The 13,376-nt window shown below is 44.8% G+C and overlaps 1 protein-coding gene across 2 annotated transcripts in view; it reads left to right on the forward strand.

Annotated features, from left to right (window-relative positions):
- Positions 1 to 13,376, forward strand: part of rims2b (regulating synaptic membrane exocytosis 2b) — a 104,499-nt gene that overhangs the window by 52,451 nt on the left and 38,672 nt on the right. Inside the window, exons 15-21 of one of the 2 annotated variants that reach the window (XM_077008358.1) lie at positions 2,107 to 2,237; positions 2,750 to 2,921; positions 7,818 to 7,971; positions 8,167 to 8,193; positions 9,214 to 9,282; positions 10,236 to 10,371; positions 12,384 to 12,470. In XM_077008358.1, the coding sequence (XP_076864473.1) occupies positions 2,107 to 2,237; positions 2,750 to 2,921; positions 7,818 to 7,971; positions 8,167 to 8,193; positions 9,214 to 9,282; positions 10,236 to 10,371; positions 12,384 to 12,470 (776 nt within the window). The remainder of the gene's footprint in view (positions 1 to 2,106; positions 2,238 to 2,749; positions 2,922 to 7,817; positions 7,972 to 8,166; positions 8,194 to 9,213; positions 9,283 to 10,235; positions 10,372 to 12,383; positions 12,471 to 13,376) is intronic. The other variant, XM_077008359.1, reaches the window with a different exon arrangement.

The raw sequence follows: 13,376 nt of genomic DNA on the forward strand, positions 1-13,376 counted from the left end.
TTGAGTTTACAGTATGTTCAGGCCCACATTGTCAATGCCAGATTGCATTTTCCAGTGAACTGGCTGCAACTCCAGTGTCCACAGATGAATAAACAAATTGTACCTTCAGAAGTGACTGTCCCTCGGTGTCTTTGAAGCCACTGTTCTCTCTGCGCTGTTCTACATCTGTCAAAACACACTATTATAATGCTGAAGTAGGCCTTTAACTGCACAGAGAGTACTTCTTATCACAGTAATTCTGAGTTGTTTGGCCAAGGAAACAGAATTTCACCTCTGTCTAAATTTCATTCTGTAGAGTCACAGTTCCTGTTTGATTTCATTACAGGCATGTTAGTGTTCACAGTGGTTGCTAAGCAAGTTGGGCTGCAAATGAAATGGTACAATTTGTTTGGACTGAACTCTCTCCTGCTCAACTGTTCTTGCGTTTGAGACGACCCAGATTGCCCTAGTTTGTATCGACTGCACTCTGTCGCTTTGCTGCATGCATTATTCCTGGACTATTTTTAGGGTGGCGTGTGCTGTATAGGGGGTAAGGTTGCGTTTCTCTAGGCTCTAGTGACCTGTGTAGTCACTTGTACAAAAAGGACGGGCAGACTCTGAAGTCTCGGTCTTGGTCACGCCGAGTGACCTACTGACACTCCTTCCTCTGGTTATGGAGCAGTCTTCCGAGGTTTGCCCATTCTTTGCCCATTCTTCCCTTTGTCTTTCCGCAGATCTGGGAAATGTAGTTTAACAAGAAAGCATGTGTGATGTGAGATTGGCTCCTTTTACTGATTCTTTTTTACTCATTACTTATGTAATTATTTTTGTCAATCCAATTTGAGACTTTCAAAGCTGTTCAAATACAAGCTCCAAAAAAGAAAAAGAAAATTAACATCAACGGTGAAGCATTTTTGCATTTTTTTTTGTTCAATTTTCTTTTGCTTTGGGTCATTCTTTTTGACAGCCTTGTTTCACGTGTGGCTTTGAAAGTATCTGGCTTTGAAAAGTGTTCCATGTGTCTGGGTGGAATGGGGTCGGATCAAGCAACAATAAGATTGCGTGTTCCTACTAGGCACAACTTGTACTAAAACACACTCCCCCATCCCTGGGCGTGACATGGTGCCCTCTTCAGACTTCTCTCGCCCTGAGAAAGGCCAGAAATGTGGTGACTTGTATGATGGGGGCTACCAATGTGGAAACCTCAGAATATACTCACAGAGCACTCCGGACATTTCCCTGTGAAATATTCAGTCATAGAACAGCTAGAATTAGATTAAAAGTGGCTAGAATTAGATTACACAATAGTATTAGTCTTCAAGTTTTATAATTATGCTGCTTTATAGTTCTAGAATGTAAAAAGCAGCTAGACAACTAATGAAGACAGCTCAGTGTGTGTAGTTAGGGACTATGTAAAGCTAGGGACACACCTACTGGCTGTTTGAGTGCAGGTGACGGTCAGTCACTGACGACATCAGTGTGGTGTGTTCTGCACCACTGGTTCTCATCAGCTCTGTTTTGACAAATTGTGCATCTTGAATTGCCGTCAGCAGCGAGGGTGAGGTTTCTGATTGGCTCTTCTGTCTAAATTTGACTTGAAACAATAGACATACCGCATATGTTTTCTTGCATTGTGGCATGATCTGTTGATTCATTGTGCTAGGCTAACATTTTGCTACCAAAAAGTAATTTTGTTCTGCTGTCTAGAGAAGTCATTTGGATCGATTGTCATTACCTTGACATTACAATTTTATGGAAAGTACTGGAGCTCAAGAAGCATCACTGAGCATGTTAGAAGAAGCATGCACCTTTGGGAAGCTGCTGTTGCCGTTTGAGTTATTTTCTTTCGCTTAGGTGCAGATCATACACGAGTCGATCACCAGCTGTAGTCTGTTTACAGTGGTGTAAGTACATGTAGGCGATGACTGGTGACTGTAAGATGACTGAAGGCATCGGTTACGTGTAGTTTCTGCTGTTCAGCCTCGGTGTGGTGTGTCTCTAGCCTAATGGCCTTTGAGAAATCCTTGACCAGCATGTGGTCTGTTAGCCAGCTTGTGATTTGTCCCTCCCTACGGGGCCACCAGTCCTGTCCTGGGATGGGCTAACCCAGCTCTTCTCTTCCTCAAGGTCAAACTGTGGTATGATAAAGTGGGACACCAGCTCATCGTCACCATCCTGGGAGCCAAAGATCTGCTTCCGCGGGAGGACGGTCGACCCAGGAACCCTTACGTCAAAATCTACTTCCTTCCTGATAGAAGGTGTGAATGAATTAGCTCTGCAGGTGGCTGATAGTCGCATGAGTCTTGAAGGTTCCACCTAATTGAGTGTTTGGTTTTGAAATCATCTCTAGATGTAGATGATGGCCAAAAGGGCTGAACAAATTTGTCCCCTTACACAGAGAAGGTGCCAGAAATGCATCGCCAGCTCTGCCATAACGCACATGATTGTCAATTATCAAGTTATTCATTGGACACTGCTTTTAAAATCCAGTTTCTCTCCAAAAGTGGTTACAAAAATTTTATTTATCCACATAAAAACTACTGTGAACTGAAGCCTATTTTGAAGAGTGCGGTCAACAAAACAGCACTGCCCATACCCATTTAATTGTATATTTATACAATTGTATAAATTGTATAACCTTAAATATTAACTCTTTTAAAACTGTAAATTTGATGGTATGAATTTAAAAAATGTCGGGATTTTCTGTAATTGCCGTCGGTAAAATAACCTGGTTTAAGGCAAATTTTCTCTCACTATTTCTCCTCCTCAGTGATAAAAGCAAGAGGAGAACGAAGACGGTGAAGAAGTCGCTCGAGCCGAGGTGGAACCAGACGTTCATGTATTCGCCTGTGCACATGCGAGAGTTCCGCGAGCGCATGCTGGAGATCACGGTGTGGGACCAGGCGTGCGTGCGCGAGGAGGAGAGCGAGTTCCTCGGCGAGGTGAGCAGGTGGCGCCACGTGTCGCCAGGAAGACCTAAAGATGCGAGTGTGATTTATTTGCGCTGCTAATAGGTGTCTGCCGACTAGCAACTGGCTTTTGTAACTTCAGTCAGTCTGATAATTGTGTAGGTAGTTTTGTAGAGCTCTCCACTGATCTCCAATGGTAAAGATGGGCATCGGTTCATTGATCGTGTACAAATTCACCACATTTATTGCCTAATCTCACTGTATACAATAAACAGTGGAGTACCTTTACATAGATCATATTGTATTACCGAAATTGAGTATATAACAAACGAAAAGGTTTCCAGATGAGTGTTTTTTATTAGTGCTATATAATGCCTATGTATTAAAGGTTGGGTTCAGTCGGCTGACTGAAAGAAACAAGAGAGTGGGTGTGGTCAGCTTGGCCAAACCCCTAGAAATTAAATAGCGTTCCCTCTAAGAAAACGGGAAGGGAAACGCCAAAGGATTTCAGTAGTACCTTTTCAGTACCTCAATTTCAGGAGCTTTTGGTGCCGTTACCGTCTTACTGTTTCTGTCCTAGCATGATTTCTTCACCCTGGAAGCACAAAATGGCATAGAGTAGATGGCCAGTGGCATCAATTTTCACTCTTGCTTTTTAAAATCATCACTTTTCAAGCATTCAAGATTCTTCAGAATCCAGCTATGTTGGTTCCTGTTGTGGGCAGTAATTAGATATTAGCTCTACGTTCCAACTAAGCACCTTTCTCTGAACTAAGGAACACTTCACTCCAGTCTACAACTCTTCACTAGTTAGCTAGCCAAGTCGCCAGCATGGAGATCTCGAGCGCCGAGATCGTAAGAGTAAGCAGTTCGTCAGTCCGTAAACAGACGTATTCAAGCACCATATGGTTAAAAATGTCTTGACAAAAGACGCTTCTAAAATACTAGCGTTTTACTACTAGCCCACATTATTCTCGATGCGCTCTGCTTTATCTTGCCTTTTTTTCATTAGTTCGGTCACGCTCTGTTCTTGGAGGACGCTGCAGACACAATTTCCTGCTCATATTAACAATTGGAGAAATAACAGTTTAAATGTATAATTTACTTTTGCATGAAATCTATATATGTTTTTACTAATGTCCTTTTATCAAACCTTTTAATTAACACATTTCAAAATAACTGAAGGGAACTTTTTAAGTTCAATATCTTATGTACACTCACCAGCCACTTTATTAGGTACACCTTGTTAGTACCGGGTTGGACCAACCTTTTGCCTTAATCCTTCGTGGCATAGATTCAACAAGGTACTGGAAAATTCCTCAGAGTCTGGTCCATATTGACATGATGGCATCACGCAGTTGCAGCAAATTTGTCCGCTGCATATCCATGAAGCGAATCTCCCGGTCCACCACATCCCAAAGGTGCTCTATTGGATTGAGATCTGATGAATACTGTGAACTCCATTGTCGTGTTCAAAAAACCAGACTGGGATGATTTGCGCTTTGCCATGGCACGTTATCCTGCTGGAAGTAGCCATCAGAAGATGGGTACACTGTGCTCATAAAGGGATGGACATGGTCAGCAACAAAGCACCAATACCCAGGTAGGCTGTGGTGATGACACGATGCTCAATTGTTACTAATCGGTACTAATAATCCCTCCAACCATTGCACCACCAGCCTGAACAGTTAATACAAGGCAGGATGGATCCATGCTTTTCATGTTGATGCAAAATTCTGACGCTACCATCCGAATGTCACAGCAGAAATCGAGACTCATCAGACCAGGCAGCGTTTTTCCAATCTTCTATTGTCTAATTTTGGTGAGCCTGTGGGAATTGTGGCCTCAGTTTCCTGTTCTTAACTGACAGTAGTGGCACCCGGTGTGGTCTTCTGCTGCTGTAGCCCATTCTCCTCAAGGTTCGACGTGTTGTGTTCAGAGATGCTCTTCTGCGTGCCTCAGTTGTAACGGCTGGTTATTTGTGTTACTGTTGCCGCTCTGTTGGCTCGATCGTCTTGGCCATGTCTAAATACATTGAGTTGCTGCCATGCGATTGGCTGATTCTACATTTGCATTAATGAGCAGTTGGACAGGTGTGCCTAATAAAATGGCCATTCTTCTTTTGGCCATGGCGGATCATCTCCTTCCATCTCCTGCCTCCTCTACTGTTACACCATCTGCATGTCCGTCTTCACTGCATCCCTAAACCTTCTCTGTGGTCTTCCTCTTCTACTTCTGCCTGGCAGCTCCATCTCCAACATTCTTTGTCCAATATGTTCACTATTCCTCCTCAACACATGTCCTAACCATCTCAGCCTGGCCCCTCTAGCTTTTTCTCCAAACTGCTCCACCTTCATTGTCCCTCTGATCTGATCTGCTCACTTCTAATCTTGTTCATCCTTATCACTCCCAATGAAAATCTGTCTTCATCTCCAGTACCCCCAGCTCAGATTCCTTTTAGACAGAGCCACAGTTTCCAAACTGTACATCATAGCAGGACTCACTACTGTCTTGTAAACCTTCCCTTTCACTCTTGCTACTTTCCTGTCACACATCAGACCTGACAACCATCTCCACCCACCTCCATCCTTGCCCCAAAATATTTGAAGTCATCCACCTTTACGACCATCCACCTCTACTCCTTGCATCTTCACCTCTCCACCTGCCTCCCTCTCATTCACACACACACACGTATTCTGTCGTTTCTCTACTGACCTTCATTCCTCTCCAGTGCAAACCTCCATCTCTCCAGGTTCTCTTCCACCTGCTCTCTACTCTCACCACAGATTACAATGTCATCTGAGAACATCATGGTCCATGGAGCCTCCTGCCTGACCTCATCTGTCAACCTGGTCATCACCATTGCAAATAAGAGGGGGGGCTCAAAGCTGATCCCTGATGTAACCGTACCTTCACCTTGAAACCATTAGTCACTCCAACTGCACACCTCACCACTGTCTCACTATCCTCATACATGTCCTGTACCACCCTCACACACCTTTCACACCTGACCTCATACAGTACCACAGTTCCTCTCTTGGTACTCTATCATATGCCTTCTCCATATCCACAAAGACACAGTGTAGCTCCTTCTGACCACCTCTGTGCTGTATCTCTCTACCAACACTCTCAATGCAAAAATTGCATCTGTGGTCCTCTTTCTGGGCATGAAACCAAACTGCTGCTGAACCTCTTGCCTTAGCCTTGCTTCAACAACTCTTTCCCATACCTTCATGATGTGGCTCATCAACTTTATACCTCTGTAGTTACTGCAGCTCTGCACATCACCCCTGCTCTTAAAAATGGGGACCAGTACACTGCTTCTCCACTCATCAGGCATCCTCTCAACCTGGTCAAAAGGTCCACTGCCTTCTCTCCCAAACATCTCCATACATGTTCTCTGGACCGACTACCTTTCCATTCTTCATCCTTTTTAGAGGCCCTCACTTTCCCCTTACTAATTTTCTGCACTTCCTGATCTCATTCTCATTATCTCTCATTCATTAATTCTTCAAAGTACTCCTTCCATCTACTCGACACTCTCTGTTCACTCACTAGTGCATTTCCCTCTCTGTCCTTTATCAGCCTAACCTGCTGTACATCCTTTCTGGCTCTATCTCTCTGTTTAGCCAAATGATACAACTCCTTTACTGTCCAGCCTCTCGTCCAACTCGTCATAGGCCTGAGCCTTTGGCTTTGCCACCGTTCTTTTCGCTTTGCGAGTAGCCTCCCATTACTCCTGCCTAATTCCTTCATCTCTCTGGTTATCCCACTTTTTCTTAACTGCCCTCTTCTTGATTCTCTCCTAGACTTCCTCGCTCTACCACCATCTTTCCTTGTCTTCTTTCCTCTGGCCAGATGAAACACCCAACACATTCTTGCCAGTTTCTCTCACCACCTTAGCTGTACGTTCCCAGTCCTCAGGTAGCTCCTCACTGCCCCCAAGGGCCTGTTGCAAGTTTTCCCTGAACTGCCTGCAACAGTCCTCCTCCTTCAGCTTCCATCATCTAATCTTTGGCTCTGTCTTCACGCTCTTCCTCTTCTTTGTTTCTAATCTCATTTTACAAACAACCACTCTGTGCTGCCTTCCTACACTTTACGATCTCCAATCTCCTTCAGGTGGCATTTCCTGCTAGGGATATAATCCACCTGTGTGCACCTCCCACCACTCTTGTATGTCACCCTGTCTTCTCTCTTCTGAAAATGTGTTCACCACAGCCATTTCCGTTCTCCTTCCTTTTCTCTTGCTGCCTTCTAACCCACCTTCCTGTGCAGTCGATGGTCTTCGACCTACAGTAGTCCAGTTTTCACCGGCACCATGCTGGTGTCAACAGCACCAGAGGCGGTCGTGGTTGACCTGGGCCTTGACGTATGGCAGTCATATTTGCGATCCGCATTATAGTTTTGGCAAGTTTTACGCCAGATGCCCTTCCTGACGGTAACTCACCATTTGGCCGGGCTTGGGACCGGCATCAGAAGTACACAAAATACACCTCTAATGGCTGGTTTACCAGTGAGTGTAGTTACTTCTCTATTTCTATTTCCATAAATATGCAAATTTATTTCCAATATTTGAATAAATATGATAAAAATTTATTTTACACTAAAATGAATAGCCATGGGTAAATATTACAGTGCGTACTAGACCATGGAGTACCTAGACCGCAAAAATGTATTATATTAGAATTTAGGATGAAAGACTTGAAAGAGAACTGCACAAATGAGAACTGTTTAAACATAATTAAGTGAAATACTAGAATGCAGAGTTCTTTAATGTAGTTCTGTAACCTGGGAGTTTACTGAAGTAGTTTGGTAGATGATGGTTTGGTAAATGATTGCACAATCCAGCGACGACGGAATCCACATTTTTGTCCTTATTGATGGAATGTTGCTTGTTGAAACCTCATACAGGTGTGTGTGTGTGTGTAGATTCTCATAGAGCTGGAGACGGCCCTGTTCGATGACGTGCCCCACTGGTACAAGCTGCAGACTCATGACCACTCGTCCGTGCCCCTGCCCAACCCCTCCCCCTACATGCAGAGACGCCTCCTTCAAGGGGAGGCCCATGGTCGCAGGCTGCAGAGTACGTACTACCACACCGCACACGCGCGCCCTCACGTGACCGCACACCCACGTGCACTCAGCTGCTGTCGGGCAGCCAAACTGCACATGGTCACTAGTTCAGAGTTCTTTCAAGTTCCAGTGTTTTTGCTAATTCATGTTTTTGTGTTTTATTTCCTTAATACAACAATTTCTCATCAAACTGATACAATTCCAGACCAAGGCCCATATTATTACAGCCAAGGTAACACAACCGAGATAGTGAGTGACTGAGTTCAGCTGGCATGTGGTTGACTGCCCTTGCTCCACACTTCTCTCTCGCGCGCGCTCTCGTTCGTGCTCTCTCGTTCGTGCCCTCACCCTTCCCTCCCTCCGTCCTCCTCTGTCACTCCGTCACCGCTTCTAACAGGCTTGTGCTCTTCAGCAGTTCCCCCTGACTGTCTACGGCTTGCGGTGCTGGGTGGGCTAACGCCGACCCAGTCCGATTCTGCTTCGCATGCCTGTAGTTTTGGGCCTCGCCATTGGCCAGCCGTGCAGCAGGGTCGCTGCTTCTTTCTCACTTCACCTGACACACACGTGTGAGTGTGCGTGCGCGCGCGAGTGTGTGTTGGGTTCCTACTTCCCAGCTAATGGCTAACACCTCGACCTCTCTCTCTGATACTGTTCATAAATTGACATTTGGAGTGTGTGGGTGAGACTGTGTGTGCGTGCGTGTGCACACATGCGTTTTGGCATATCATGTGAATCTCATTTTTACAGGACTTTTTTTTTTTTTTTAAACCAAATTACTGAATCTGCTAAGCATTGTGCATTTGCTAATTTCACTCATGTCAGGGTATTTTGCATTTAGATGTGAAACTGCTGTCCCATTTTCACCTTCTAGTGTGCTGACATTCTCCCACAGGGTTTAGAGAAGAAGATTTGGCTATGGTGCTGGTTTTAGTTAATAGCAACATGGCTTTAAATGCAATATAAATGGTGGTCTTCTCAAAAGAGGTGTGAATGACTGACTGCAGGGGTAGAAAAAGCTGTATGCTGTGTTGTTACTTCAGTGTTTTCATCATGAGCTGATGGTGATGTACAAAGTCACATTTAGGCCACTTCCTTCACCAGATTTTAGTTGCAGCCATTTTAATCTGTTTGTTTCTAACATTTTTTTCTTGACCCCTTTCTTCTGTATGCATTTTTCTCTCTCTCTCCCTCTCTCTCTCCCCCTCTCTCTCCCTCTCCCCCTCTCTCTCTCTCTCCCCTCCTGCTTGTGCAGGATCACAACGGATCAGTGATGGTGAATACTCTGATTACGACTGTGACGATGGCATCGGGGTGATAGCAGGTACAGCCACAGCTGTCTCCCTTCCCAGCAAGCAACTGTTTGCGTCGGCCCAGTCAGGGTTTCATTTTAGCTGAGCATGATGGGAAAATTGTAGCTCTGGTCAGAGTGCCGGTGCTGAGCATTGCAGAGCCCTTAGGCTGAAGAGCTCGGCTCTAGTTAAAACTAATCAACTGGTTCCCTAAGGGACAAAGATAAATGTTTGAAAAAATGTATTGTACTTCTGAAATATTTGTGCTGGGAGGGATAGATGTGCACTGTGTGGTCTGTCTGAAACTCAACATGTATATTGAGGGCTACATATAAAACGAACGCAATCTATAGCAATGTTTACACTACAACACTACACTACAATACACTACAGCAGAATCCTTTAGGACCTTTGCCATATTAAAACAAAAGAGAGATTAGGGAAATGTAATTATTTTTCAGCTAAAAACTGCACATTAAATACAAGCTGCAGAGTGTGTGTGTGTATATGTAATTTTGAGTGTGTATGTGATGTCTGCTGCCTTGGTAGATGCAGGCTGTGGGGGTTTCAGAGTGGTCCCACATTCACAGGTTCCAGCAGAGCGCCCTTTTAAAAATCAATTTGAAGGATGTTGCCAGAGTGGAGATTACTGCCCCTTTCCTGCAGAAACCCTTCTGTCAGAGCTGGTGCCTTCAGCGCTGTCGTTTTTAACCGTTTCAGTGCCACTATCACTTGCTGCTCTCTGTGCAGTGCTGTTTAAAGCCACGTAGCTGCAGGATTGATGGTTTTAAAGATGAGCAGCATAAAAGGGCATTTTGTTGCTGTGTAGTTGGGTGGTTGCTATGTTTGTTGTGGTCGTGCCGATGGTGAAACCTTATTTCAGAACAGAGATAATTGGTTTTAATGAGTGGTAATTTCCTAATTGGGTGTAACGTGACAATCTAAAAGCTTCCTTTTAAAGTTGTGTGTGTTTTTGTCCCCTCAGATTACCGGCCCAACGGCAGAGACTTCCAGAGTTCTACCCTATCTGTCCCGGAACAGGTCATGTCGTCCAGTCACAGGTCCCGATCCGAGATGATACGCACACGCTCTCGTTCCCCAAGTGTCCCGCCTCCACAGAGGTAGTCTGAAGAACACGCCCATGCCATCACGCCGTAGTGCCGAGCTGCCCTTCCTGTCAGAACCCCCTCAAACAAATCAAACAACACCTCAGTAACTGGACCATGGTGTGGCTTTTGTACCTATGTGGTATTAAGTGAACAAATAAGGTGAAGTCCAGAATGTCCGCAGTAGTTTGACGGGTGTGTGCGTATCTCAACCATCACAGCTCATTTCAGGCCCTCTCTTTCAGGAGTAACTGCACAAAAGGTCATCATGGTAAATAAAATGACTGTGGTTCACAGATGAGAGAGATTTGGCCTATGAACAGGTTTTTCTTCTTCTCCTCTCTCCACACATCCATCTGTCACTCACTCTGGTACAGAGCCAGCACACCCTACAGGGCCCCGCAAAATTAAGGAAGGCTCTCTCGTCTCCCCCTCACGTCAAATGTTTCATAGCCAAACTAAATGCGAGACTTTGCGATGCCCCCCCTCCAGGCACACACAATCGTACACACTTTTTGGTTGCTGGGTGTAACATGTTTGTTCTTGTATGAAAGAGGAGGGAGAACACTAGTCAAAATGTTCAGAGTTCAGTTAGGAGGCCCCTTATCAAACTTTGTTCTTTGAGCCCCAGCGCAATCTGAATAGGCTCTGCTCTGGTGTCATGTTTAAGTCATTTAACTTTTCATGACATTTTGATCTGAAGTCTTTGCTGGCTTTTTCCTGTATTTTTCTAGCCAGCGGATACCTGAACCTTCTTGACTTGTGGTTTGCGTCTTGATTATTCTTCTTCACCGAATTTTTGGTCACAACTCTGATCACTTCCTGGGTAGTGTTTGTGTTCAGCGGTTGACGCTGGTGTTAAGGTCCTCCTCTGCTGCCCGCCAGGCTGTGTTCTGTTGCCTATCGCCCCTTCCCAGCATGGCGATGGAGACACGCCTCGTTCGGTCTCGCTGTGACCTACTTCTCTCCGCGTTTGATCGACGGCTCTTCGGCCTTCTTGCTGAGGCACAATAGCAAAACCCCCAGACAGAAACGCCAAATCAAGAATCAAGTCTGTTTTGGGTGATCAGGGTTTATGGGATTGGACTTGCCCTTTCTGAAAGTGTGGAGTTTCTCCTCCTCTTTGAACCTTTCTGCTCCTGCTTTCGGATCTCCAGACTGACGTCTTGACGTCCTGCCACCCGATTCCCTGTTGCATCTTTGAGTTCTTTGGTGAAGCAGCCTTGAAGATGCTACACTTCTCCACCTGAATACTCATTTTGTCAGGATGAGGAATTGGAGCTGGTATCCAATTCACCAAAAAATTTTATGAATCCTTATTTTGGAGTCTTGTCACTCGAGATTTCCGTGTCATGCACGTGCTTTCGTCTCTGTAGGATGTGCAGTAATGGCACAGAATATATTCAATTTGCAAACTCTCTGCCTGATGGTGATGGTGGTTGGTATATTGTTTTTGCTAATTTTTTAACCCTTTCCAGGATCAGAAATAGAACATTTGATCAGGTCTGATTCCAATATATTGGCCCATGTTGCTCCAGTGTTGCAGCATATTGCGTCAGAGTCCTGCCATGAGAAGCAGGTGACAAACGGCATGGTTGTTTTAGGCTGGCCGGTCATGCCAGAGCTGAACTCATCTGAGTCACTATTCGCAAGAAGCTATTCTCCACGAGAGAGCCGTTGTTCACACGTGGCAGTGTCAAACATTGTGTTTGTTAATACTTGAAGGCCCAAGCTCCTCGTGTTCGAGACTAAGGTTTTTAAAGTATAGATAAATATTAGATCACATTTTAGATGCATTTAATTTTACAGACCTTTTCCTGAATAATAAAGTATGGTTCAACTGCTATAGATGTGTATGTCCTGTAGTGAAAGATGACATTTCTCCATTTTAACTTTGTCACAATGGAATAATAATGAAGCATGACTATTAAAGTGACAAAACATTTATTTAGAGACTGTATTGTATGTTAGGTTTTATAAGCTGTCTCTCTCCTCTCCCCCCATTTCCCCCCTTGGTTCGGTTGCAGCCGAAGTTTGGACCATGGCGTGCGAGGAGCTCCTTCCCTCTACGCCTCACGCCAACGTCTGTCGGAGGACTGGTACTTCTCTGACAGGTATGGCCCTCACTGTCCTGGCCGGGGTGCTGCCGTCACTCGGGTTCTTTATGGTTCGCAGGACACAAGCGAATGAAGTTAGACCTATATAGCGCCTTTTTGAGGAACGCGTCACAATCGACACACTTCACAAAGCTTTTACGTCCAGTCTACATCAGTGAGAAGCAGCAGCCAGCTGCACATGGCGTGCTGTCAACCGGAAACCTCAGGGACCGCATAGGTAGCACATCTTTACCTCTTCCTGCTCTAACTTAAGATTTTAAGTTAAAAAAAGAAAATGGTGTGCAGTGGTGGAGAGTGGAGGTGGAACTGGAGTGTGACGTCTAGTTAGTGGACAGCAGAATATTGTTAGTCTGGATTTGAGAGTAGTCATGCAGCAGATTCTGAGAGCTGTGCTGGAACAGTGAACACCATTTTGTCAACGTCTAAAAGCTTGGCTTGTTGGCCATGCTGTAAACGGAAGTGGTGTGGTCTTTTGATGGAAGGTTCTTCCACAGTGAGGTCTCCTCACAGGGATGGGGGGTGGTTTAGAGATTACTCCTGTCTGAAGGTTGAGGACTCGTGGTTGTGTCCAGACTGCATGGGAACGGTGGATGATGTTACACACTAAATGCTCAAGACCCTCACGGTCACCTGCTGTATTTTTCAAACACAGCACATATCAGTACAGAAAAGTGCAGTTTTCAAATTGTTTGTCATGCAAATCTTTATGAAAGATTCTTATACATTTTTCATGCATGATGCCTATCAGTTCAACCTCAATGTAGATTCTCGGTAGTTACACAGACTATATAGGCTTTAGGCTTAAACAAATTGGCAGTTTTATGAACTCTATTGACTATCTTTTTTTGGACAATCAATCATTTCTGCTTGGTATATTAAATCATGTCCTATCATAATGCCTAT

This window comes from Brachyhypopomus gauderio, chromosome 6 (genome assembly GCF_052324685.1).
Source record: "Brachyhypopomus gauderio isolate BG-103 chromosome 6, BGAUD_0.2, whole genome shotgun sequence".
Classification (NCBI taxonomy): Eukaryota; Metazoa; Chordata; class Actinopteri; order Gymnotiformes; family Hypopomidae; genus Brachyhypopomus; species Brachyhypopomus gauderio.